Source organism: Sciurus carolinensis, chromosome 2 (genome assembly GCF_902686445.1).
Source record: "Sciurus carolinensis chromosome 2, mSciCar1.2, whole genome shotgun sequence".
NCBI classification, from domain to species: domain Eukaryota; kingdom Metazoa; phylum Chordata; class Mammalia; order Rodentia; family Sciuridae; genus Sciurus; species Sciurus carolinensis.
Genome location: NC_062214.1, coordinates 152,694,064 through 152,721,605, shown reverse-complemented (window position 1 = coordinate 152,721,605; position 27,542 = coordinate 152,694,064). Strand labels below are relative to the sequence as shown.

General features: G+C 42.8%; 1 protein-coding gene across 3 annotated transcripts in view; it reads left to right on the top strand.

Annotated features, from left to right (window-relative positions):
* Nid2 (nidogen 2) overlaps positions 1-27,542 on the top strand; it is a 61,651-nt gene that overhangs the window by 12,306 nt on the left and 21,803 nt on the right. For 2 of the 3 annotated variants that reach the window (XM_047540747.1, XM_047540748.1), the window contains exons 4-9: positions 2,654-3,405; positions 14,882-15,031; positions 15,472-15,717; positions 17,189-17,389; positions 18,867-19,097; positions 26,746-26,889. In XM_047540747.1, the coding sequence (XP_047396703.1) occupies positions 2,654-3,405; positions 14,882-15,031; positions 15,472-15,717; positions 17,189-17,389; positions 18,867-19,097; positions 26,746-26,889 (1,724 nt within the window). The remainder of the gene's footprint in view (positions 1-2,653; positions 3,406-14,881; positions 15,032-15,471; positions 15,718-17,188; positions 17,390-18,866; positions 19,098-26,745; positions 26,890-27,542) is intronic. The other variant, XM_047540749.1, reaches the window with a different exon arrangement.

Sequence of the window (27,542 nt, the reverse complement as noted above, 5' to 3'; positions counted from 1 at the left end):
ATAAAACTTCACATCACATATGTTCTGCATTATAAAGACAACTTGTTGATGAACATTTAACATGTTTCTGAATAAAGTAAGTGACAAATGTCATTTCAGTTCACTCCTAAATACTTTGGCATGCATCGCTAAAGAGTAAAGTTATTTTCCTTGTCAATGGAATCTTTCTTTCCCTCAAACTTGTCCTATAAACTTGTAAATTCAAAGGTCATAAATTAAATAATTCATAATGTTCGTCATACTCTTCTTTTGCAAACTTAAATGTGAATGTGTGTATTTGCATTTTGGATGATTAAACTTTTCTATCTTCTGGAAGATAGTAGTCCCTAGTAGGTAAATTATGCTCAGAGCCTGTGCTAGTCATTTTGTGTGATTTTCTCACTTAATCTTCCCAACAACCCAATGACGAAGACATTATCATTTCATTTTGTAGCCTGGTTTTCCCCTTTAGGAAATAAATTAAGTTCTTTCTATCACTAAGCCTCCCAAATGACCTTGGACTTGACAATAAACTCACACTGGTTACTTTCCCATCATACACTATGACAAAAGCCAGAATTGTGATTTATATGTCATTAGAAGGCTATTTTATTTAGCTCTTATCTGTCATTATTTGTATAGTCCTGCTCTTTGAAACTTTCATAGTTTTCTGTTTCTAAATTCAAGAACAGATTTCAAAACTGCAACACTTCTAATGTGATAATCAACTTAATATTCTATATGGCTAGGATTTTCTTATATCTTCTTTAATTTTCCTTGTTTGCTTGCTGAAAAACACATTAATTCTTATGAAAATACTCATATGCATAGCTTATTGCGCTAAGGATTGCAGTTTTATTTTCTGTGTCTTCTTTTCCTAGACTCGCTACAGCAGCAGCAGCATGTACATACACTAACAAGTGCGTGCGTGTGCACACACACAGTCACACGCACAGGAAAGAATCTCAAATTGTGTTTTAAAATATTTTTACTGTAAAAATCCAGACAAATATGATAAATACCTACCCCCAAAAGCAGAGTTCTCTTTTCCCTTTGCAATTCAATACATTTTAAATATCTTATTCATTATTCATTCCTATTTCTCATTGCTGACTTCGGAGGAAATTCCATAGCATGGGAGACTTTGAGCATAAACAGCATTGTGCACAAATAGCAGAAGAGTCTGTAAACGGGCATATTCAAGTTAGCCAGACCCTTGGTAGCTCAAGTTTCCTCTTGGTTTTAAAAATCTTATATATAGTTGTTCTCTTCAGAATGTATCACTGACTCTAAAATAATGGAGTATTGAGATATTTGGAAAACTGAATAGAATCATTGCTACTTTCTAGTGGAGAAAATGAGTGAGTTTCAGATATTTTTGCAAAGACTTCCCACTTAAGACTCTTTTCATTTTCACTAAGCTGCATTCTTTTTTATTTTTTTGGTACCAGGGATTGAACCCAGGTGCAGTTAATCACTGAGCCACATCCCCAGCCCACTTTTGTATTTTATTTAGAGACAGAGTCTTGCTGAGTTCTTAGGGCCTCACTAAGTTGCTAACACAGGCTTTGAACTTGTGATCCTCTTGCCTCAGCTTCTCAAACCTCTGGGATTACAGGCATGTGTCACCATGCTTGGCTTGACTAAGCCATTATTATTTTCCCCTTAAATTTGTTCTGCATTTGCTCAAAATTTTTTAGATGTGCATGGTTACTGGTTTTTTGGTTTTTGATTTTTGTTTTTTTTCTGAAAATTTTGTCCATTCTTTGTGGATTGGTCCTGGGGACAAATCATGAAAATGTCTTTAACTTTCTTTGTAGTAGTGATAATCCAAGTGTTTTGGTTTACTGACATAATACAGATGTTTAGGGCATGGGTTTTGGTGTCAGCACTGAATTCAAGCCCAGGCTCTGGCAGCAATTAGTTATGTGATCCTAAGATTAATGAACCTCTCTGAACCTATTTTTAACTCAGTAAAATTAGGCATGATCACCATCTCTCTCTTGCAGTGTTGTGAAGAACGTGAAGCACTTGGCACAGGGGCTGGCACCTAACCAAGGTGTACAGTGGTCACTATTGTTTGAGTGTTTGGTGAAGAATTGTAAGCATAAGTCTTCTTGAGTGTTACAAGTTTTCAGATAAGTAGAGAAAGGATAAATTATTCCCACAACACTCCTTATTTGTTTTTGGATAGTCAAATTTTAGAAAAAAATATTTGGATTTTAGAGCAGATTTATAAATTGATGGTCTGTATTCAAAACATAATGTTAAATAAAAAGTAGTTTACATCAAAATTCCAGCATAGTCCTTTCTTCTTTTACCATGCAAGTCTGCTTTTTATTTATTTATTTTTGGGGGGTACCAGGGATTGAACTCAGGGACACTCGACCACTGAGCCACATTCCCTATTTTGTAATTTTTTTAGAGACAGGGTCTCACTGAGTGGGGCTGTCTTTGAATTTGTGATCCTCCTGCCTCAGTCTCCTGAGCCCCTGGGATTATGGGGAGCTTCACCGTGCCCGGCTGCAAGCCTACTTTTATTTGGTCTTATGTACTAGTGAAAACCCAAATCTCTTTTTAATAGTCTTTCTGTTTTCAAAAACATTGCTCAATTTTGTGGGAAGGATGAATGGACATTTATTTCAGTTACAATGAGCTTTTCCTTTCTATTTAGACTAAGCAACCTGGGGATTCCTGGAGTGTGGGCTTTTCATATCAGCAGCAGGTCCCCCCTGGACAACATCAGACCTGCAGCAGTTGGAGACCTTTCCACATTCCACTCTTCAGCTTCTCTGGAACATTCCTTCAGCCATGCTGCAGCCCTAGAAAGTGACTATACAGAGGACAATTTGGATTATTATGACGAGAATGAGGAAGAGGTTGAATACCCCCCAAGTGAACCAGAGGAGGCATTGAATGGCCACAGCAGAATTGATGTGTCCTTCCACTCACAAACTGATCCAGATCCTTTAGGAGGTGGACTCTCTCCTCCAGATTCTGATCTGGCCTCCCCTTTGCCACATCCAGCACCTAGTAATTGGCCACCCTATCCTAAAACAGAATCTGCTACCTTAGACCCTCTCACCAAAAAAGGAGCATCTCAGGGGGAGGTAGGAGCCCCAGATTTGAAAGATCGTGTGGAACCTCTGGACCAGACAGACAACAGAAGCCCAAGTCCCCCGGAAGTAGATGGAGATTCACTGGTTCCTCCCCGGGAAGGCCCACCACTCTATCCTGGAAATAGAAGCATCCAGCCTTACCCAGATGGAGGGGCTGTTCCTTCAAAACCCCATGTTCCTGCAGCCCATCCTGAAGGAGAAGCCAAAGTTGTTCTTCCTGATTACCCTGTGCCAGGTCACACTTCACCCCCTAGTCAAGGGAGGTACACAGTAGGCACAGGGGACGACATCAGTTCCAGCACTGAGGGTAAGTGCATCAGAAAAGCAGATGTTCATTTTTTAAAATGCTGGTCTTGTATATCGTCGTGATTTTTCTCTCAAGTGAGTAGGTGAAAAGTTTAGCAAGAAGATTGGAACTGATTTTTACTCCCTGTGTTTCAGCAGATAAATTTTTTTGCCAAATAAATCTTGGCAGGCAGGTTCTGGTTGGAGTCTCTTGACCATTAATAATGTGTTTTTTAAAATGGGCCTCACGAAATGAGTGGGGAAGAACTGGTTGCTTGTGCCAGCTGCGCTCTCAAGTGTACTGAAGTATTTCAGTTTGAGAGTTCAGCAAAGGTGAAGCATTTGGAGGCTTCGTGTGCAGCGCAGTGAAGGAGGGCTGAACACTTTGGTTTTGAGTCAGGGCGGTGTTAGCTGTGATGCACAGACCAGATTCCAGGTGGCTTATGGGACAACCCAGGCGCTCCCCTTGGTAGTAGACACCCTTGTACTGTGTCGGCCCAGAGAGCCTTTGGGGGGAAAGATGGCGGCACACCTGGGTCTGCTGTCATTTCTGGTTCCTGTCTGTGCAGCTGTGGCATCCTCCTCCCTGGAGCCTTGTCCTCATTTCATGATTCACTGACTGGAGCTGGAAGGAGTAGCAGCCAGTGTTTTATCAACACTTTCCTCTTCCTACTGGAGACTTGTCATGTCCGCTCTTTCTTCTTGGTAGGGATATAAAGATGGGAAACTGACCACAGATTTATTCCGTTTGTTCCAGGGACAGCTCATCTGACCTCTACCAGGAGGAAAGAGCTCAGAGGCAGAAACTTTCTTTTACACATCCATTTTTTCCCACTTTTTCCGTTTCTATCCACATTGTGACAAAAACGTGCTGACCAACAAAGAGGCCTCCTAGGTTCAGCTGTGGCACTGATCTGCAGGATTTTGCTTTGAGAAGTTCTTATTTCCAGAGGGAAGAAAGTATTTTGTGACTAATGTGGTGTTGTGTAATGAGTAGAGGAAGAGCTTGGGTGTCACACTTGAATCCTGGCTGCCTCAAGGCAACTCATGTAACACCCCAGCCTCCAGTTTCTCCTGACTTTATTGGGAAGATTACATGAGATAACATGTGTGAAGTATTTAGTGTCTGTATTAGTAGATCCTGGAAAAAGATATGGTGGCTGCTGTCACTAATTTTAGAAAATGTAAAACAGTGGAAATGGGCTGGAGGATGGGGAGAGAATGAAGAAAGTGCTTATTCAAGAGTTTTGCCTTGATTTGTGTCTAAGGGACCTCATTTCTGTAAAGCTGAGGATGCAGCTTTTATGGGAAGGCTTCAGAACCTTCGACTATGCCTAACAGTCTCTGGAATCCTCAGTATGAGTTCTCTGTATCTAAAGACACTTTAAAGCCAAGTGTCAAAGATTTTTACAAAGAGATTTTAAGGTGAAGATGTAAGCTTTGCATTTGTGGTTTGTGATTTCCCTGAGAAGAGCTCAGGAATATTAAAAAGCAGCTCTGTGCAGCTGTCCGTTAAAGACCTAAGAAGGGGCTGCACACGCTCCTTTTAGCTGCTGTATGGAGTAACAGTGCGGGAGGTTTGCCTTTGAGAGCTGAATGCAGCCACCATATCCCTGGTGGCACATGAACTGTGACACTTGTCAGCTGCTGAACAGAGCCTACCACTGAGAGTTTGGAAATGGCAAAATGCATATGAAAATGCTGAGTAATACACTGAGATATGTAGGGGAAAAAATAACTAGAAGTTTTTAAGTGTTGAAGAAGAAAGAGCCAGCATTTTTTTTTAAAGGAATTTGGGGAGAGATGTGAAGTATAGACACATGGAATTGTGTTAAGGTGGACTCACTCTGGAAGCTGGGGACATGGGGGTGGCAGAGACCCACACGAAATATTGCAGCTAAGACACAGCTGTGTGTCATCTGCCTGTCCTTTTCTGTGATTGGAGTAGAAAGTGCATGGGTTTAGTACCTGGTGGACTTGAACTTGATTCCACCTCTGCTGTGTGGTTTCAGGCAAGATATGGACTCTGTTTGACCCTTGTTTTCCTCAACTATAAAATGGAGATAACACAGACCTCATTAAGTAGTTACCAAAGTTAAAATTGGGCTTGGGAAGCTCCACACCCTATAAATTTTAGTTTCCCTTTTAAGCTTATAGTACTCATCTTGCCAAACCGAGGAAGTAAGACTTAAAGGCCCAGAAAATCTCTCTCCTCTTTTTATTTATTTATTTCCTCATTAGGGACTCTTTTCACAGACTATTTTTTCTTTAAATTCAGAAATCTAGATTCTTTTCAGATTAGGTCTTCATCAGGCAAGAATGTCCCAGTTACAATCAGGTTGTGGTCCCAAGTGTTCTATTTTCATAGACCCCAGAACCAGTGAAGCAGAGGCCGTGTCCGTCCTTTCCCTGGGGTGTCTGTTTCCAGGGAGCTCCTCAAGTCAGACATTACCCAACTAACTGCCATGTACTTTTCTCTGAACTACGTGCTGGTGGAAGTTTTAATGCGTGTTTATTGAGTGCCCACTGGTTATCTAAGCAGGAGCTTTGCTTAGATTATATTATCTGGTTAGTTCTCAGAAGTGCCTCTGGTAATCCTTTCCTTCTTGCAGAGGCAGAAACTCCAGGATGGGAATACACAGTGTCTCGCCTAGTAAGAGGCAGATGGAGACTGCAGTGACTCCAGGGAAGAATGGGGCAAGCCTGTGGGTACCCCAGGGATGGGCGGTAGCTGGGTGTCACTGTAGTCAGGGACAGTTTGGTGAAGGAGGGGGCGCTCCAGCCAGGCCTTGGGAATCTGAAACAAGAGAGAAAAAAAGGGTGAAAACATTCTGGACAGAGAAGTGACAAGAGTGGAGGTACAGAGATGGAAATGGGGAGGGAAAGAGTCGGAGTTCCCAGAGATGGCTTCAGCCAGCTGGGACCAGGGACTGCCTGTGTTGGGAGTAGCAAAGGAGCAGGTTGACTTATAGGGGTCTTAGATGTCCTTCAGCCTGCCGAGGTGCTGCATCTTGACCTATATGGCAAAGGGAGAAGGGCACCCCCTTGGGGATCCTGTTCTTTCTACTTGGATGGGAGCCATGCTGGGAGAGCCCAGCCTAAGCAGGATTTCTAGGACCTGGGGTTCCACTCTACTTCTGGCCTTGGGGGTGGGGGTGGGGGCTGCAGGACTATGTTGCTCACTGAGTGTCCACTTCAGGCTCTGTACCCAGTCCAGCCCTTCAGGCATAAAAGCCCTGTGTCGCTGGTACTCTCCGGGTTGTTGAGGCCTGGGAATGGAAGTCCCCATACCTGTGAGGACAACTGCATGGAGAGAGTCCTTGGTGAGGATCCTGTTCCTTCTCCAGAAGTAGAGAGAGCTGTCATGACAGTTGATGTAAACTGCCACCCCCCGGGGTCCTGAGAACTGTTTGCCACTTGCATCACTGAGTACCCAACCCTGAGTACCCAATCAGTCCTGAAATGAAAATGGTCATTCATTTTCTTGAGAAGGAATGAAGAGTTGTTAAAAGTAAAAGTCACTCCAGCCTCCATGGGGCAGCCAGTGCAGGAAGACCTCTGTCCCGTGGCAATGAGCTTGGCCCACCCTATGGAGCCTGTCTGCCTCCCACAGCAGGGCCAGAGCCCTCAGTGAGGAGGGCAGGCAGGCCTCGGGCTGAGGACAAGCACTTAAGTGCTTCTGGGAGAATGAAGATTGAAGGATGGGTCAGAACAGCACAGCAGAGGAGAACTTTCCATTTTTGTTAAAAACTCCCAATTAGGACAAGTCTCAAGTACTTTGGCAGAGCCTTTGCTTCTTTTCTCTTATGTATCTCCACCCCATTTTTCTTTCTATTAAAGGATATGAAAAGAGAGAGAGAGAGAGAGGGAAAAAAAAAAAAAAGACAAATGGAAAAAGTACATGAGATTAAAAAAATCCTCATGTTAAGATTCCTTTAGCAACTATCAAGCCTCAGTAGGCAAATCTGTGACAAATTGAGCTCATTCAAACCTGGTATCCTCAGCCCACTGCTATGTACTGAGATGTCATCAACCTCAGCTCTGTATCGTCTCAACTTTCCATGACAGCATCTCATGGGGTCAGAAGAGAGGGTCATGGAATTTAAAAAAAAAAACCTCAATACTATAGCCCACCTTTATCTAACTTACCTGGGCTCTGGTTAGAAATACTGCCCTTTTTCTCCTTCCTCCACCTTCTGAAATAGAATCAGCATTTTACAACTAAGTCCCCCTGGTGATTCTGATGCCCAAACAATCTGAAGACTGCTGGTGTAGTGGAAGGAGCATGGGATTTAGAGCCAGAAGATTGTTGGATCTCTGTGGGCCTCTGTTTTCTCTTCTTTAAAATGGAAATAATATCTCCTTACCATAATAGGAAGCAGGTTTGGAAATACATCCCAACAATGATGTAAAGAGGCATGCAAGTAGCCACTGAAAAGGAAAAGTGCCACTTTGGGTTAGATGTGTCTGTTGGACCATTCTCTGGAATCCAGACCTTAATTCCAATCCTACACAGCATCTGAATCTTATTCTCACAGAAATGAAATATTGCATTGCCCCAAAGTCTGGACTTTCTTGCTCTGGGAAGATTGGCATGTGTGGGTTCACATTTCTAGTTCCAATTTTCCCTTTTCATCAGGGAAGGGACCAATAAAAGGGACCTGGCTGTTGTGTTACGTCCTTTAAAGGATCTTCATATGGTGTTCTTGTGGCTCAAGGCCCAGCTGGGCTGTAAGCACTGAGTTCCACTTTTCAGATAGATGACCAGGAATGAGCACAAGAGCATTCCTTGACATTCCACCCACCCAGGGGCTGCTATTTGGTCCAACTCATTAAGCATGTTAATGAGCAGTCCCTGGCTCAGAAATGGGAAGCTTGTGAGCGCCTATGTGGTCACCATCAGTTGCCATTAGGTTTATTTGGGCAGCTCCCAGGCATCCACCTGTAGAGTTGACTTGGTAGGTCTAAGTGGGGTCTCAGAGTTTGCTTTATTAACAGACATCTCAGGTGATCTTAATGTGATGGTCCCTGGAGTTCACTGAGAGGCATGCAGTTCTCCCTGTGAAGGGTTGAGGGGGTGCAGGCTGAGGGTCAGTTGCTGTGGGGATTGGAGTGAATTTCCCTGAGGCCCCCCATCAGTTGCCAAAGCTCTTGATCCCCACAGACCTACCCTCCATAGGAAATGCTGCACCCCCCTCCAGTTTGCCACAAGACTCCAGCTTCGTCCTCGATTGCCCCCTATCTTTTCCTCACACTGCATATCCAGTTCATCAGCAAACCCTTTTGGTTCCACTTTCAAAATATCCCAGATCTGGTCCCTTATCATGTTCTCTGCTAGCACTTCTTAGACTACCAAGGCACCAGCCCGTTCCTGACTTCCTGTCAGTCAGATCACATCACTCTTCTGCCCAGAGCCCGCCAGTGGCTTCCCATCTTGCTCAGACTGAAGTCCAGATTCTTCCTGAGACCCTGCATGAAGGTGAAGGCCCAGGCTACCTCTCGGCCCAGGCACCTTCCTGCCCACATGGTGAGGGCCTTGACCCACTGGTCCATGAGGCTCACTCCCTCCGCACCTCTGCCCAAAGGTCATCTTTTCTCAAGGTCCATGTCATTTAAAAGAGTAAAGGGCACCTGTCCCCTCCCACCTCTAGCCTTTCCCTGCTTGATTTCTCTGCACAGCTCTTAACACATCTGCCATGCTTGTCCTGGACTGCTGCCCAGGGGGGAAGCAAGCTTCAGAACAGAGATGCTCGTCTCCCTTGGTCCCGGCTCTATGCCTGATTTCTAGACCAGAGCTAAGCATGGAGGGAGTGCTTAATAAATATTTGTCCAATTACTGGATGAATGAAAGAAAATTGCAAGAGGTGTTCACCTTTCACTGAACAAGCTGCGGTTTTAAGTGTTAAGTGTGTAAATCTGCGCGTGCACCTGGGCATGAAGGCCAGTGTGGAAGAGGCGTTATAGAGGAGAGCGTGTTCTTTCTTTGTTGTGGCTGCCACAGGGCTGGACGGCCGGGTGTGTGCATGCCTCAGTAAGTTTCATCCCAAAATTACAATTTTCCTTAAAAAAACGATTTGAGAAGAGTCTCAGCTGAACTTACCAATAACCAACTAGCCCATCATAATTAGAGTTTGAATCTTATATGGTAGGATTTTTTTTTTTTTTTGGAATATTTTATTCACTGGATTTTTTTTTTTTTTCAGTGCTGGGCATTAAACCCAGGCTTTGCCTATTAGGCAAGTGCTCTACCACTGAGTTACATCCTGGGCTGGGGGAATATTTTATTTTTCATGAGAGTCATCTCTTTCTAGTCTCTTTGGAAATGCTGTACACTCTCTCTTAAGTGCTCGTTACTATATACATTTTATATCTATTTGAAAATGATACTCAAATACAAGGATAAATATGTCCAGAGTTGCAAAGCCAGGGAGTGTCTGAAGGGACACATCTTCAGGAGAGTTTGCAAAGAGCCACCTCAATCCAAAGGAGTCCCCTTGCTTGGCTGTGTCCAGGAAAGATACTAGCAGAGGGCACTGTTTCTGTCCACAGTTCCAGAAAGTTATTCTCTGCTTTCCTTTCCAGTGAACTGGCCAGAAACTAGGAATGAGCCTTTGAAGAGAGCTATGCACGTCTCTGTGGGGTAAAGGTGATTTAAATGCTGCGTGGGTTGGAAATGCACCACGGGGGATAAACAGAGATGCATGCTGCGTTGAGCTGGAGAGCCGGTGAGGACTTCTGGAAACTTGGAGAATGCTCACCTCCAGGACTGTTAGTCCGGGCCTTCTCCCCTGGCCTCCTGCTTGGGCCCCCCATGCTGTGGCATAGTTATTGAGCCCGTACCGGCGAGGCAGGAGTTTTTTTTTTTTTAAATATTTTTTTACTGTCGAGAGACACAATACCTTTATTTTATTTATTTATTTTTATGTGGTGCTGAGGATTGAACCCACTGCCTCACATGTGCTAGGCAAGCACTCTACCACTGAGCCACAACCCCAGCCAGGTATTTTTATTTTTTGGTAGAAAAATAAAATGTGGTTTCCAGTGAACTTGCAAACCTTTGTATAATTGCCCATGTTAAGTTGGCTGTGTTGCTGTAACTCTCTTTTTACCTGCATAAAAGCCATGATTATACCATTTTTTTCAGTTAAGTTAACCTGACTCTCTGGATCTATACTCTCTCCTCTGCCCTACTTCTCCTTGATTCATAATCCAGTCTGAGAGTAGGAACTGGGCCAAAGAACCGTTCTTTTCAAATTAATAGAAACAGAGGTACTATATCACAAATCCATCATTTCCTTAATTTGCAAAACAGTGTGTACAACCTGGTTTTATTTATACCTGAATTTCCTGAAAATGCCTATCTTTCACATTCGCATCAGATTGCCTTTTTGCTTGGGTGCTCAGAAGTATGCTAAGAAAAAAAGTGTGACTTCTGGAAACACAGGTGTGGGAAGCAGGTGTCGTCCTGAGTTTAAGAGGACAGTGCTGAAGCACACAAGTTCATTGTCTCTGAAGAGCTACCCAAGGTGGTGGAGCTCAGTAACCAGACCTGCTGCTTCCCCTTCTCCTTCGCAGTGAGAAATGCCGAGGACACACTTGGAGCTGCTTTACACTTAGTTGTGAACTTTCTGAGCTGGAAAAACCTGAGACTTTGACACACCCAGGTTACATTCATTTCTTTTAACCCAAAGTGCCCCCCCCCCTTTTAAACCAATAGAGGACAGTGATAATTTTCTCTACAGTAACTTCCATAATATTTATCATGATCTGTTCTGTTTTGCCCCTGAATTTTGTCACTTGCCTTTTTTAAAAATGAAAGTCATTATGCATGTCATCTTCCTATTTGAAAACTTGAGTTATGCCTAATTTTCTATTTTTATCAAACTGGAATTTCTTAGCCAAATCATCAAGGCTCTAAAACAAATCTTGAGTCACTGACTCCATCCATGCCTGCTATGTTCTTAATCAGATTTTCCACTTGAATCAGGGTTATCTATTTGACCTCCGACCCCTCAGTTTGCTGCTTTTTTGTACACAGTTTTTGTGTCCAAAAACCAATGATATTGCTATTCTCATTGCTTCTTACCTGAGCTTTTTAAAATATGCACCTTGACAATCTTCTCTTTGTACCATTTAAACCTGATTTGTAGAGTCTGACTCAAACCTCCCTCCGCTGGAACCTGTGTTGACTAATTCCAAACACCTAATTGCTTCCTTATCCTAGGCTCGCGATATATGTACCTAGGTCCCAAGGGAGGGTAGTAAAGAGTGTTGGTTAAAATTCTGAACCAGACTTCCTGGGTTCAAATCCACCTTTGCTGTGTGCTGCCCACGTGACCTTCAGTGAATCACTTTCATCCTCTTTGCCTCATTTCTTTTTTTTTTTTTTTCTTATTGTAAACAAATGGGATACATGTTGTTTCTCTGTTTGTACATGGAGTAAAGGCATACCATTTGTGTAATCATAAATTTACATAGGGTAATGCTGTTTGATTTATTCTGTTATTTTTCCCCTTCCCCCCACCCCTCCCACCCCTCTTTCCCTCTACACAGTCCTTCCTTCCTCCATTCTTGCCTCTCTCCCTAACCCTAACCCTAACCCTAACCCTAACCCTAACCCTAACCCTAACCCGCCATTATGTGTCATCATCCACTTATCAGCGAGATCATTCATCCTTTGGTTTTTTGAGATTGGCTTATCTCACTTAGCATGATATTCTCCAATGTCATCCATTTGCCTGCAAATGCCATAATTTATTCTTCTTTATGGCTGAGTAATATTCCATTGTGTATATAGTGTGTGTATATATATATATATATATATATATATATATATATATCACAGTTTCTTTATCCATTCATCAATTGAAGGACATCTAGGTTGGTTCCACAATCTGGCTATGGTGAATTCAGCAGCAATGAACATTGATGTGGCTGTATCTCTGTAGTATGCTGATTTTAAGTCCTTTGGGTATAGGCCAAGGAGTGGGATAGCTGGGTCAAATGGTGGTTCCATTCCAAGCTTTTTGAGGAATCTCCATACTGCTTTCCAGAGTGGCTGCACTAATTTGCAGCCCCACCAGCAATGTATGAGTGTACCTTTTTCCCCTATTGTTCGCCAACACCTATTGTTGCTTGTGTTCTTGATAATTGCCATTCTAATTGGGGTGAGATGGAATCTTAGGGTAGTTTTGATTTGCATTTCTCTTATTACTAAAGATGTTGAACATTTTTTCATATATCTGTTGATTGCTTGTAGATCTTCTTCTGTGAAGTGTCTATTCATATCCTTAGGCCATTTGTTGATTGGGTTATTTGTATTCTTGGTGTAGAATTTTTTGATTTCTTTATAGATTCTGGAAATTAGCGCTCTATCTGAAGTATGAGTGGTAAAGATATTCTCCCACTCTGTAGGCTCTCTCTTCGCATTGCTGATAGTTTCCTTTGCTGAGAGAAAGCTATTTAGTTTGAATCTATCACAGTTATTGATTCTTGCTTTTATTTCTTGTGCTATGGGAGTCCTGTTAAGGAAGTCTGATCCTAAGCCAACAAGTTGAAGATTTGGACCTACTTTTTCTTCTATAAGATGCAGGGTCTCTGGTCTGATTCCGAGGTCCTTGATCCATTGTGAGTTGAGTTTTGTTCAGGGTGAGAGATAGGGGTTTAGTTTCATTCTATTGCATATGGTTTTCCAGTTTTCCCAGCACCATTTGTTGAAGAGGCTATCTTTTCTCCATTGTATGTTTTTGGCCCCTTTGTCTAGTATGAGAAAATTGTATTTATTTGGGTTTGTGTCCGTGTCCTCTATTCTGTACCATTGATCTACCTGTCTATTTTGGTGCCAATACCATGCCGTTTTTGTTACTATTGCTTTGTAGTAGAGTTGAAATCCTTCGCTCTTTCTGCTAAGGATTGCTTTAGCTATCCTGGGTTTCTTATTCTTAACATTCCTTAACATTGCCTCATTTCTTTATTTGCAAAACAGGGATTAAAAACAGTGCCTGCACAGGGTGTGGTAGCACAGCTACTAGGCAGACTGAGGCAGGAGGATGAAAACTTCAAAACTAGCCTTTGCAATTTAGTGGGACCCTGTCCCCAAAATGAAAAGGGCTATGAGTGTAGGGCTCTTGTGAAAATTAAGTTAAGCTTAAAGTTTGGGAAGAGTATCTGTCATCTGTTAAGTACTAAAATGGTAACTTTGTTACATTTTTATTTGCTGATACAAGTCTTTGGCTCTATTGTTACACATATAGTATAGTATCTTCTCTCTGGTGTGTTTTTCTTCTCCCATGAAATACTGGGTACATATTGATCTTTTGATTTCTTCCTTCCCTTCCTGTTTCCTTCACAATGATGATCTATTTTTTCCTACAAGTAGGGTGAGCTCTTAGGAGCTGGCACTCCATGCCAGCACCAGAGTCTCACAATAGACTTCGTGCCACCCCTGCCTTATCAGTGGTTTCCTAGAGTCTCCAACCCACTTTAGCTTCTGGGGATGCAGAGACCGAGGTGTGCACAGCCACTTCACTTCCTAGTGACCATGCTTGGGGTAGGCACATGGCCCAGTGTCCTGTGAGGAAGCACCCTTGTGTCTATCTTTGAAATGCCCCCAACTCCCAGTCATTCCCCATTACATTGGCCATTTCCTTTATGGGCAATGGCATTTGCTCCAAATCCCCTGCTTCACTGTTGCACAAATAGTGCCCCCACACCTCTTTTTAAAAAATGGGTGCAGCACATGGGAGATGGGAACAATGAGCAACAATGACTGGAGCATCAAGCTTACCCTGGTCTACCATGGCATTCTAGAAAACGTGGCCATAGCTGAAGCTCTCTACTGTTGTATGGAAACCATTCTTGTGGTGTACCCTACACAGCGAACCCTGCAAGGGTTCAGAATGTTTTAACGGCAGGATTCCCTTCCTTTCTCCCTCCCTCATTCCCTTCTCCCCACACACTTTCTTTAAGCTACATTCCTTAAGGCTCTTCTTTCTCAGAAAGTAAAACTCTGTGAAGTGAGACCAGCTATAGGTTACTTTCAGTTCAGGGTTACCTGAAAGAAGAATGGTCAGACATAGACCACAGTTGTCAGCTCAGCTCCTCATTTTGTCTTCCTCTGAGCAGACCATTACTATTAGGTGGAACCATACAAAGTGGCTGGCATTTGGCCGTTTTTGATGAAGTTCAACCTGAGGTGCACTTAGTGGCTTGCCTGCATTTCTCTGCTCTTGGACAGCAGTAGAGCAGCCTCATCTTAGTTCACCTGCTTCACAAGGAGACCCAGATGGGAACAATAAGCTGCATTTCTTGCCAGAGGACAAAGCCAGTTAATTCCCCTGAGTCCAATGTTATTTCTGTCTCTTAAACATCAAAAATCTATGTGTTTATTATAATCCACACCAAGTTTATGCAGCAGATGTGGAGGCCATCCTGAAGCTTGGCAGCCATGATGCTGGAATCGCTCAATCATCCTCATGCAACTTTGTTTTATTTTTCAGTCTTTACATATAATTCTGCCAATAAGGAAACCTGCGAACACAACCACGGACAGTGCTCCCGGCACGCCTTCTGCACGGATTATGCCACCGGCTTTTGCTGTCACTGCCAGTCCGGGTTTTATGGAAATGGGAAGCACTGTCTTCCGGAAGGTGATTGGCGGGCTGGGGCTGCTCTGCGTGTGTTCTGTTGCCTGCTGGTTTCCAGCTACCTCTGTGAGCTCTGCTTTGTGGACCTCACCTCTCCACGGCTTAGTGGGGTCTAAGTACTGGCATCTTGCAAGTGCTGTGTAAATGTTTGAGGAACAAATACATTTGGGCTGATTTACCAATTTGAAACTTATCCAGAGATGTTCTCCTCCCTCCACCTCCAGCTCCGTAGAGCCACAGGGGAGAGGAGCAAGGGCGGGTGGCTGGGAGAAGAGATCCCAGACAGGACCTTCTCACAGCTGGATAATTGAGTGGTTAGGGCATCGTTGCAATGGCTTGCTAAAGAGGGAGTTTTGGGAATGGGCAGTGGAATTATTTTGTCTGTGTGCACCCCTCCCGAGCTTGGCTGATGGCCAAGGCTAATTGGATTTGCCATCTTCTAGGGGCACCTCATCGAGTCAACGGGAAGGTGAGTGGCCAGCTCCACGTGGGCCACATGCCCGTGCACTTTGCTGATGTGGATCTGCATGCTTACATCGTGGGCAATGACGGCAGAGCCTACACAGCCATCAGCCACATCCCACAGCCTGCGGCCCAGGCCCTTCTCCCCCTCACACCAATTGGAGGCCTGTTTGGCTGGCTCTTTGCTTTGGAAAAACCAGACTCTGAGAATGGCTTCAGCCTCACCGGTGAGTGGGGCCCTGAAGGCTGATAGCAGTGCCTTGTGCTGTTGCTCCTTGGGGCATTTGTACAGGGAAAGGGGATTTTCTCATGGCTGAGCCCCCATGTGTAGTTCTGCCTGTGCTTAGTTGGGAATGGTCTGGCTTGTACAACTGAATTTGTGTGTGTGTGTGTGTGTGTGTGTGTGTGTGTGTGTGTGTGGTGTGTGGTATTGGGTCTTGAACCTGGGACCTCAGCATATGCTGAGCTACATCCAGCTCTTTTTATTTTGAAACAGGGTCTCACTGAGTTGCTCAGGTTAACCTAAAACTTGGGATCCTCCTGTCTCAGCCTCAAGTAGCTGGGATTACAGGTGTAGCCACCACGCCCACCTAGGGCTGATTTTTGAGAGCAATTGCGTCTAAATGTTTCCCCAGCTGTTCTGAGAAATAGGCTGATGATCCCTTTTGGGGCATTTGTGTCCCCTTGCCCCAATTTGTTGGAGTCTATTTGTCAAGTTTTGTTTGAATTATTGTGACAGCTCTGTCAAAGAGATGCAAAAACAGTGAGCCTACGGGACACCTGGAGATGACTTTACTTCATGTAGGAGGGCTGCCTTTTCTCCTCTTGCACCTCCACAGCCCTTACCTATAGCCGTGTAGACCACTGCTTTTCAGATTGCCTGGACAATTTGTGGGCATGCGGATTCTGATTCAGTAGGCCTTTGGTGGGGTCTGCATTTTTTTTTTAACCAGGCTCCCAGGAGATGCCAGTCCTGCTGGTCCTTTTGATAGCAAAAGTGTGGGGGATACTTTCTGGCTACTCACCTGAAAAGGTTTGTTTCCTGATTGCATGTAAAGTAAAAATAGGGTGAGAAAAGTTCTTTCCTCACCTCAGCAGAGCTCAATGGCTATTTATAGGATCTTGCCATTGATCAAGATTGGAATAACCTTGGGTCAAAGGTAAATAAAATATAGTACAAGTTAAGTTTGAATTTCAGATAAGCAATAATTTTTAAAATATAAGTACACCCCAAATATTGCATGGAATATATATAAAAGATAGATTCATCATTTATATGAAATTCAAATTTAACTGGGTGTCTGGTTTATGGGTTCGTGTTTTGTTTTGCCTTGCTTGTTTTTGCTAATTCTGGCAACCTTGGATAAGTGAAGGAGGTTTCCAAGAGTCTGTTTCTATAAAGAGAAACAGTGCAAGGTAATGATGAAAACAGACTCTTCGATTGAAAATTTGAGGAACTTAAGGAGTTAAATAGCTGATAGGACTCAGTCTGAATATCAGATAGTCATCTTAGGCACCATCTCCCACAGTAGTAGAAATTGGGAGGAGGGAGCATCTGCCGGGGTTGCTGGGGCTCGAACCTGGAACATCACGCATCCTAGACAAGTGCTCTACTGCTGAGCCTGAGCCCCAGTCAGTACTGGCTGTTATTTAAGCAAGGCTTTTATTCACCTTTTTGCTGAATTCTTTTCTTACCAGGTGCTACCTTTATCCATGACACAGAAGTTACTTTCTACCCAGGAGAGGAGAGGGTTCGAATCACTCAAACTGCTGAGGGACTCGATGCAGAGAATTATCTGAGCATCAAGACCCACATCCAAGGCCAGGTGCCCTACATCCCAGCAAACTTCACAGCCCATGTTGCTCCCTACAAAGAGATTTACCATTACTCAGAGTCAGGTATGTTTAGTCTGTGTTCACCTTTTAGGAAACAGGGATAGTAACTGTCTCCCAGGGTGGTTATGAGAATTAAAGGTATAACTACATGGAATGCCCTAGAACAGTGTGTGGCAGATAACATGAGTTCAATACCATTTTTATTCTTGTTACTGTTACTATGATATAGTGTAAGTGAGCAGAGTACCAGCTATTTATACTCAAATTCCCTACCCGATCCTTTCAAAAGTAATAATATAATCAATAACAACATTATCTTTTGGGGTGGGTAGGCATCATGTAAATAGATATAGATTTTACTCTCTTGGGCATGGTAAAATATTGTCAGAATTTGTCCTGTAACCTTGTTTCAGCTAGTGCAGGCCATATAGCCCACCTCATAGAGTGCCTGCCTCTCATGCTGGAGGTCCGGGTTCGAGTCCCCAGCACTGTGGGATTGTGGAAATAACAAACAAACAAAACCTTGTTTCAGCTGATGATTTCAGTCTGCTGTAAAAGCCACAGAAAGATGCTATATAGTCTTATAAATCTAAGGCAAGAATTGGAGTCAGAAGTTAGAGATTCACATCCTGGGCTTGCCATTTATAACCTGTGGGAAAGATCACTTGATATGAGAGCCTCTTTTCTCTGTCTTTTTTGTACTAAAGATTGAACCCAGGGCTTCACCTGTGCTACTAGACAAGTACTCTACCCCAGCCCTATTGTCTCACCTTTAGCATCAGAATAAAAATGTCCTCTACCTTACATGGTTGATTAATTGGTTGATAAATCATGTGAAGTGCAACATATTCTGTAAATCATTACCCATATGCAAGAAACTGCTGCAGCCACTGGTGGCTGTTTGGCAGGACAGCGATTTGGCTTGAGCTGCTCCTTCTCTGGCCCTGGTTTCTCCTCTGGTGCGAGAGCTGGAAGCTGGACAGAAACGTAGGGAAGAGAATGGGAAGCAGGGACCTGGCCTGTGTTCAGAATAGCCAAGAGCCAGATAACTGGCCTGGGCCCGACTCCCAGACTGAGAGGAAACCACCCTTTCCTTTCCCTGAAACCCTGGAGACTTAGTGCAAGTCATCAGGAGCTGCCACCTCTGTGCAATGTATGGATGGGATGGGCTGGTTCAGACCTCGGGGTGGAGAGCCAGATGGTTTCAAGTTCCAGCCAGTTCAGCCACTTCCTAGCCCTACTTCTCGGGCTACGTACTTCACCTCTGCAAGTCTCTGCTCACGTGATGGTAGTGCCCAGCTCACAGAGCTGACACACAGTGACAGCAACTGTAATGCCGCCTCCCTCTCAGCACTGTGGCTTTGCATCCACTCAGGTTCTTGGGCCTTCCTTGCAAGTCTCCCATATAAACTCAAGGCATTCCCAGGGGATATACTCAGGAATTAGATGAAAAACCATAGAAAAACCCACCCCCATGAAAATCTCTGTATTTAACATTTTAAAAATTTTACTAGTTTGCCTTGTACAATGTCTGTTGCAGCTGTGACCTCCACAAGTTCCAGAGACTACTCTCTCACTTTTGGTGCAATCAACCAAACGGGGTCCTACCGCGTCCACCAGAACCTCACTTACCAGGTCTGCAAGCACACTCCCAGACACCGGGCCACCCCCAGCACCCAGCAGCTGACTGTGGACCGGGTTTTTGCCTTGTACAGTGAAGGCGAAGGAGTGCTTAGATTTGCAGTGACCAATCAGATTGGCCCTGTGGAAGGTAAGAATTCTCATTTGTAACTTTGTCCAAAGTTCTACCTTTTTGAGAATTCTCAGAACAATCAGAGGGTAGTAAGGGTTCGTGGGTGCCAGGATCTTTGTGCGCTACTGGTTGTAAGGATGAATAAAGTGGGGTCCTTGTCCTGGAGGTGGAGTCAGGCAGAAATGGAACCTGCAGAACAACGTCCCTGCCAAGCTCAGGGAACAGCACAGTGCCTGAGCCTGGTCTGTAGTGATGCCAATCGAACATGTCCATGCTGGGGTGTGCCTGTGAACAGGGAAGAGGGAGGCAAGTTAGGAGGGAGACTACTGGTGAGCCCTGGTTACAGCTATCACAAGTGCAGAGCCCCTAGTCTGGAGGTGCAGGGCGATTCCCCAGGAAGTGACACTTCATCTAAAGCTTCAAGGGTGAGAAGGATTTTTTCACCAGACCAAGGTGGGACCAAAAACCAGGAGGACCTGGAAAAATGAAATGGAACTTCATGTGGGAAGAACCCACAGATACATTGTACTTTACAGTGAAAGGCTAGAGCTCTTCCTCTAACATCAGGAACGAGGCAAGAAGTCCCGCTCTGCCCCCTCTGCTCAACACGTACTGGAAGTTGTAGCCAGAACAGTTAGGCAAGCACATGAGATAAAGGACATCTAAATTGAAAAGGTAGAAGTAAAATTATCTCTATCCTTTATGTACAAAAACCTATTAGAACAAATAAATTCAGCAACGTTGCAGTACACAAGTTCAATCTACAAAAATTGTGTATCTGTAATAGCAATGAGTGAATTGAGAAAGCAATCAAGAAATTTTTATTTCAAAAAGAATAAAATACTTAGGAATACTTTTTTTCTTTTTAAAGAAATGCCATACTTATCCATTGAAACAGAACTGTTTGGAAAAAAAAATAATAAAGACTCAAATAAGTGGAACTGTGTTCCATATTCATCAATTGGAAGACGTACTATTGTAAAATGACAGTACTTCCCAAATCGTTCTCTTGATTCAACTCAGTCCCCATCAGGATTTCAGCTGGCTGCTTTGCGGAGATTGATAAAATGATTCTAAAATTCATATTGAAATTCAAGGAACCAGAGCGGCCAAAATCTTGAAGCATGAAGTTGAAGGATTTATACTTCTCAATTTCAAAAGAGTCATTAAAACATATAGATTAATGGAATAGAAGTGAGAAACCAGATGTAAATGCTCACATTTTCAGCCAGTTGTGTTTCAACAAGAGTGTCAAAACAAGTCAATGGGGAAATAAGTCTTTTTAATAGATGATGCTGAGACAACGGACTATCCACATGCAAAAAAACGAAGTTGGACCTCACAGCATATTTAAAAAACCAACTCAAAATGGGTCAAAGACCTGAATGTAAGAGCTAAAACTTTCAGAAGAAAATAAAGGGGTGAATTTTTGCCGTCTTGAAATTGGCAATGGTTTCTTAGAAATGCCACTAAAAGCAGAAGCAACAAGAGGAAAAACAAATGGGTGTCATGAAAATTTTAAACATGTGTGCTTTAGAAGACGTTATCAACAAAGTGAAAATATAGCCATGGAATGGGATAAACTATTTTAAACGTAGGGTCAAACCCCACTGCTGCAAAAACAATTGTTTTTAATTATGTTTAATCAAAGCCTTGTTCTAAAGTATATGAAGTACTTGTACAACTCAATACTAAAAACAAATCAAATGAAAAGATGGACAAAGGATCTGGAATGACATTCTCTAAAAAAGATAAACAAGTATCCAATGAGCACATGAAAAGATGTTCAACATCATTAGCCATCAGGGAAATGCAATTTAAAACCACAGTGAGTTATTACTTTACATCACGTGGATGGCTTTAAAAAAATGTGTTGGGGTGGATGTGGAGAAATTGGAACCCTCATTCATTGCTGCTGCTGTGCATAAAATTGTATAGCTGCTATGAAAAACAGAACAGCAGCTTCTCAAAGTTATAAACCAAAGTTACCATTTGACAGAGCAATCCCACTCCTGGTTATGTACCCAAGAGAAAGGACAACTATGTGCTCACAAAAACTTGTGCAGAGATAATCATAGCATTGTTATTTATAGTAGCCAAAAGGTAGATGCAACCTAAATGCCTGTCAATTGATGAAAGCATATGAAATAAAGTCTTTTTTTTATACAATGGGATATTGTTTAGCCACAAAAAGAAATGAAGCACTGATACATCGTCCAACATGGATGGACCTTGAAAACTTCATACTAATTGAAGGAAGCCAGTCACAGAAGACAGCATCTTGCATGATTCCATTTATAAAGAATATCCAAAACAGGCAAATCCAGAGACCGAAAGTAGATTAAAGTTTGTTCAGGGCTGGGGGTGGTAACAGACGGATAGGGAGTTATTATGTTAAAAGGTTCAGGTTTCTTTTTGAGGTGATGAAAATATTCTAATAATTGGTCATATTGGTTTTGCAACTGTGAATATATACTGAAAGTCATTTGGTCGTGCACTTTTAAGTGGGTGAATTGCATGGCATTCGAATTACATTTCTTTAAATTTTTTTTTTGTTATAGATGGATCCAATACCTTTATTTTATTTATTTATTTTTTATGTGGTGCTCAGGATCTACCCAGTGCCTTCACACATGCTAGGCAAGCGCTCTACCACTGAGCCACAATCACAGCCCCTGAATTGATTTCAATTGAAGGAAACCATTGTGGAAACAAAATTTGAAAACAGTGGTTCTAAAATTTTAATAAATATTAGGTTATTTGTTTTTTTTTTTTTGTGTGTGTGTGTGTTAAGTTTCTTGAGCTTTTTATATATCCTGGAGATTAATGCTCTAAGGTGCAGGTGGCAAAGATTTTTCTCCCATTCTGTAGGTTCTCTTTTCACGTACTTGACTGTTTCCTTCACTGTAAAGAAGCTTTTTAGTTTGATATCATCCCATTTATTGATTCTTCATTTTATTTCTTGTGCCTTAGGAGTCTGTTGAAGAAATTGGTTCCTAAGCTGACATGATGGAGAGTTGGGCCTACATTTTCTTCCTGTAGGCACAGGGTCTCTGGTCTAATGCCTAGGTCCTTGATCCACTTTGAGTTGAGTTTTGTGCAGGGTGAGAGATAGGAGTTCATTTTCATTCTGCTACATATGGATTTCCAGTTTTCCCAGCACCATTTGTTGATGAGGCTATCTTTTCTCCAATGTATGCTCATGGCTCCTTTGTCTAGTATGAGAAAACTATATTTATGTGACTTTGTCTCTATGTCTTCTGTTCCATTGGGCTTCATGTCTGTTTTGGTGCCAAGAATCACAATAGCTAAGCTATGGAACCAACCTAGGTGACCTTCAACTGAGGAATGGATAAAGAAAATGCAGTATATAAATATATGTATATATATATATATATATATAAATATATATATATAAATGCAGTATATAAATATATGTATATATATATATATATAATGCAATGCAATATTACTCAGCCATAAAAAGACTGACTTTATGATTTATGCCAGTAAATGGATGAATCTGGAGACTGTCATGCTAAGTGAAAAAAAAAACCAAAGGCTGAATATTCTTTCTGATATGTGGATGCTAGCCACAATAAGGGGAAGTGGGTGGAGAATAGAAGTTCAGTGGATTAGACAAAGGGGAATGAAGGGAAGAGAGGGGGTTGGGGGTAGTGAGTTAATAAGTGAAAATGCCAGTTGACTTCAGGGGAACACGTAAATCAAGAAAGAAAGATTGCTATTGCAGACGTCTCAGAGAGATGAGCAAAAAACTGCTGAGGAAAACATCCCCCCGCTTAGATGCCCAGTTCTGCCCTTTGCTGGTATATACCTCAAATATGTAAAAACAGCCATTAGTGGAAGACCCTTCCAGGTGACAGTCCCATTCATATTCTGAAAAGATATATCCCTGAGTCAGTTTCCTAGAGAAATATCATGTGGAATAACCAGTGGTCAGAAAACACCAGCAAACGTTCCAAGTTGCTAGTTTGCCTTTTGAGTTTTATGATTTTCCCTTCCATCCAAATCAAACAAAAGCAATAATTAATAAAAAGTGCCTAGTGTTCTTCTAAGCACCTTCTGTGAATTAACTCATCCCCATCACTATTGCTGATAATGAAACTGATGTAGAGATGAAGTAATTTGAAGTCCCAGCTGGTAAGAAGTGGTCTGGGACCTAGGTCTAGAGCCCACGCTTTACACCTCATGGCCCTGCTGCTCCTCATGGACACCATTGGCTTTGCAACTGCCTCATAATTCAGACCAAATTAAAAAAGAGGCAGTGTGTGTTTTTAAACTCTTTGTGTTTGTTTGAACCATACTTCAGGAGAAAAATGGGGTGCGGGGGAGAACAAAGAAGAAAAACAAGACACTTTTTTCTCCTGCCACGCCCTCAGTGCATAGCCATATCTTAAGTCTTTTGCTTTCTCCAGAGGGAGCTGTCAGCTGGCTGGAATGCAGGTAAAACAAGACAGCTGCCTGCACCTGATGTGGGAGCTGCATATTTCCCAGGGTTTAGATGAGAATTACTGTGTCTTACCCAGAGCCTGCTGCCCTTGCTGTCTTCCCAACCACCACTTGGTCACTCATTGTTTGAGCTTCAAGTGGAGTTGGCTGTTGTTTGTAGTGTCATAGAACAGGACCAGGAATGCTTCCTGCCCTTCCTCTCCCCTGAAAGGGGTCCTTTCAGTGAAGTGAGGAGACCTGAGGCAGAGGGCTGTGCAGTGAAGCTGAACCGATTGTTCTCTTAAGGAAACCACTCTTTCCCCTTTTGATTAAATGAGTAAATGAGTTCCAGATCCTCTGCCAGAGTCGCACAGTTTAAGAAGGTGAGGGTGAAATGTGAAATGACTTAGGAAGGATACTGCTGTTCTAACTTTGATAGGAGAAAAGCTAGCAAGCCGTCAAGAATTAATGGTGCGATTGTTCTAGAAATATATTCTTAAACTACTTAGGGGGCTAGGAGTGTAACTCAGTAATAGAATGCTTGCCTGGCATGCCAGAAGTCCTGGGTTCAATCCCTGGCACTGAAAAAACAAAAACAATTTTTTTTTTTAGAATCCAAGTTCAGTCAATAGAGCCCCAAGTTCAGAATGGCTTCATGCTTGGTATAATGCTGTATCACTGAAATTCTTAATTTTTAAACAAGAGGCTCTGCATTTTCACTTTGCATTGGACTCTGAGTTATGTAACTGGTCTTGACAGTGAGATGCATTTTAAATCAGTATCATATAATTTTGGCCATTTCCTCCTTAATTCAAGTGCAATCATGTACCCTGTCCAAGTATGCAAGTTACCTTGGAACTGCCTGGGTTTTTTTTTTTTTTTTTTCTTCTCTTAATGCCTAGCAGGCTGGTGAATTCACTAATCTTTGTTGGAATGTTCCATGGTGAAAGTTTGATGCTGGAAATTACTGAATAAGAAGGCTAAGCAGCAATATTAAAACATTTTGAAGATGACCTTCCTTTTTGGCAAGGGATGCCAGGCCTTTTGTACAGAATCTTCTCCAAAATGGAGAAACGATCATGGGAGAGAATCAGATCCTTCTCTTACATTGGGCCCTCAGTGAGGACACAACCCTGTCATTGTCAGTCATAACACATGCTCAGGTAGACTTGGGAATTGGTCTACACTCTAGTTTACTCATCAACCACAACCCCAGTGTTGTGCTTCCTTCCTGTCTGCCAGGGGTGTCTGTGTGATTTGGGGAGCTAGGCTTATGCTGACATAAGTTCATCATGTTTAAAAAGCACTGGGGCCATTTTTTGGTCTTTTGTTTTGGCAGAGATTGTTACCATAGCCAAATCATTGAGGTGAACTGAGGATAAACCCACAGCCCTCCTTATTTTCAGGCACTAGCATGGGAACTGATAATATGGGAGTATCCAGTTACAGGAACACTGTAATATTTCTTATAAAGTGGATGAAGGGCATTTACCAGAAAGTGTTTTGGCCAAGGCATCCAATTCACAGCAGACCAGTAGAGAAAACTGCAGAGCTGTGACTTGGGCAGTGGGAGGTACAAGCCCTGGGGAGATGACCTGTCATCCCGAAGGCTGCTCTATGGGGCAGGCTGTGTGGTGGCAAGTACCTGGGGCATAGTCGAGGAGATACTTTGGGCAAGTCTCACCCATGTGAATTAAGGTGTCTGGAGAGACATGGGTGAGGAGGAATGATAGAAGGTCCAGGAGGAGGTGAAACTGAGAAGTTGAGGTAGGTGATTCTGCCAGAGTGTGTCTGCCGATGCCACAGTGCTGGCTTCTGGGCTGGCGAGAACTGTCACCAGCAGGATAGGATGTGGAGCATACCGAGTTGCCTGCCAGAAGCCCAAGTTATAACTTATATGAAGCCATCTTAGTAGCACACGTGGCTCAGTGTAGAGACCAACAGGCACAGTCAGGGCTCTTGAAATCTTTGGAATCTAAAGATTCGAATTAATTCTAGGGACTGAGACAAAGTATAACTTCAGATGAGGGTGAACAGTGATCCCCTGAGAAGGTAGAAAGAATACAGTCACTGGGGACTGCCAGCCCTGCCAGTGGGGGACTCACCTTTCAGTGACACTGTTGGATTTCTTTTTAGCAATTCTGACAGATGTAAACATTTTTATTTCTATTTTACACCCAAGGAATCAGAAGTAAACAACTACCCAAAGTTATTGGACTCCTTGGGTACTGGGGGCTCCCTCCAACACTGCATCTCTGGACCTTTGGCCAGACTAGGTAACTTTATGAAGTTCCTCTGGGATGGTTGTAGCAGAGCGGTGGGGAGCATGGGCCCTGGAGGGAGCCTGCCTGGGTTTTTATCTTTTTCCAGCTCCATCTACCTCTTCTTTGTCACTTTGGGCAGTTTACTTGACCTCTGTGTGCTGAAATAAAAATGAAGATATGATGATACTTTCCTCACCTTGTAGTTATGAGAATTTGATGGACTGGTAAAGCCCAGGGTTCGGATTAGCACCTGGTACAGAAATCTTGATGAGCATTGGCCATTTCTACATTGCATCTAGAAATCAGATTCTTTAGGGAAGATTTCAGAGGTTATCAGTGATCACCTCCTTGTGGATGGATGAATCCGTGGCAAGGTTGATCCAGAAGAGTAAATTCTGGGAAAACTCTTTCTACTTATCTGTTTTGGGGAATCCTTAAGAAAAAAAAAATTAAAAAAAAATTGGGTCTCACCTGTAAAAATAGTGAATTTTCATGAGACTGCCAAATTTAGAGCCAGAAACTTGAAGGTTGAGTCCCTGCCTCAATTTCACAGGTTCAGATACATTTTTCCCATGTCTCTCCCTCACTTTCCTCATCTATGAAACTGCCCACAGTGGGGACAATAGCCCAGGACACAGACCCACAGCAGATGCCAGAGCAAAAGCACTTCTAAATAGAAAGAGGTGTTGGATATTTTTATTCCTTGGACACAAACTTGCTGAAAACGGGGAAACTTGTCTACAGGGTAGGTAAAGGAAAGCAGCATGAAATTTAAACCTGAGTTAAAGGTGATTCACCCTCGCTTTCAGTATGAATAATTGAGTTGGGCCTCCAGGGGTGCCACAAAACAGATGAGCACACGTTCAATGCCAAGGACTCTCTCTTTCTCTGCTTCCTTCCCTGCCATTCTCTCTACAACCTTGTCACTGTTTGTTTTCTCTCTGCCCATGCAGCAGACTCAGACCCTGCCCCAGTGAACCCTTGCCACGATGGGAGCCACGCCTGTGACACAGCAGCACGATGCCACCCAGGGACAGGTGTAGACTACACCTGCGAGTGTGCACCTGGGTACCAGGGAGATGGCCGGAGCTGTGTGGGTAAGAGCCATGCCTGTTGGTATCACATAGCCCCTGTTTTCATTCGCCATCTCCAGCATTGTTATGTGGAAGACGAGGATCTGTGGTCTTTGTGATCTGTGAGCACATTGATTTGAGGTCTGTGATTTTAGCAGCCCTGAATCTGGATGCAGTTATGTTAAAAAGTGAAGCATTGTCTGGTCAGGTTTGAAAATAGAGGTGGGGATTTCATGCTGAGTCTATAAAAAGAAACCATCTTTTGCAATATTGGGATATTTTTAAGCTTTGCAACTTTGAGCTTATATTAAGTAGTCCTTAGATTTACTAGAAAGCATATTTTCTGGTTTTCTTTTTAAATTTCAGACAGTACTTCCTTTAACAATTATATCCCAAGAAAGCATCAGTAGAAGTTTCTTCATATTAAAAAAAAAAGCTACAATATATTTTCTTCTAAATATTCATTAGTTTTAAACATTTAAAGAATTCTTAGAATAGTTATTTAAAAATTGTCTCCCTGTGACCTCACTGGAAGGACTTGAGATAAATTTTTATTTCTGATGTGCTTCAACTTGCATTCATTCATACCTGGTACTTAGATATCCTGTTTCAATTCCTGTTTAGTTCACCAACCATTAAGCTCATTCAAGCATCATAGTGGTAAGAAAACTGACTCT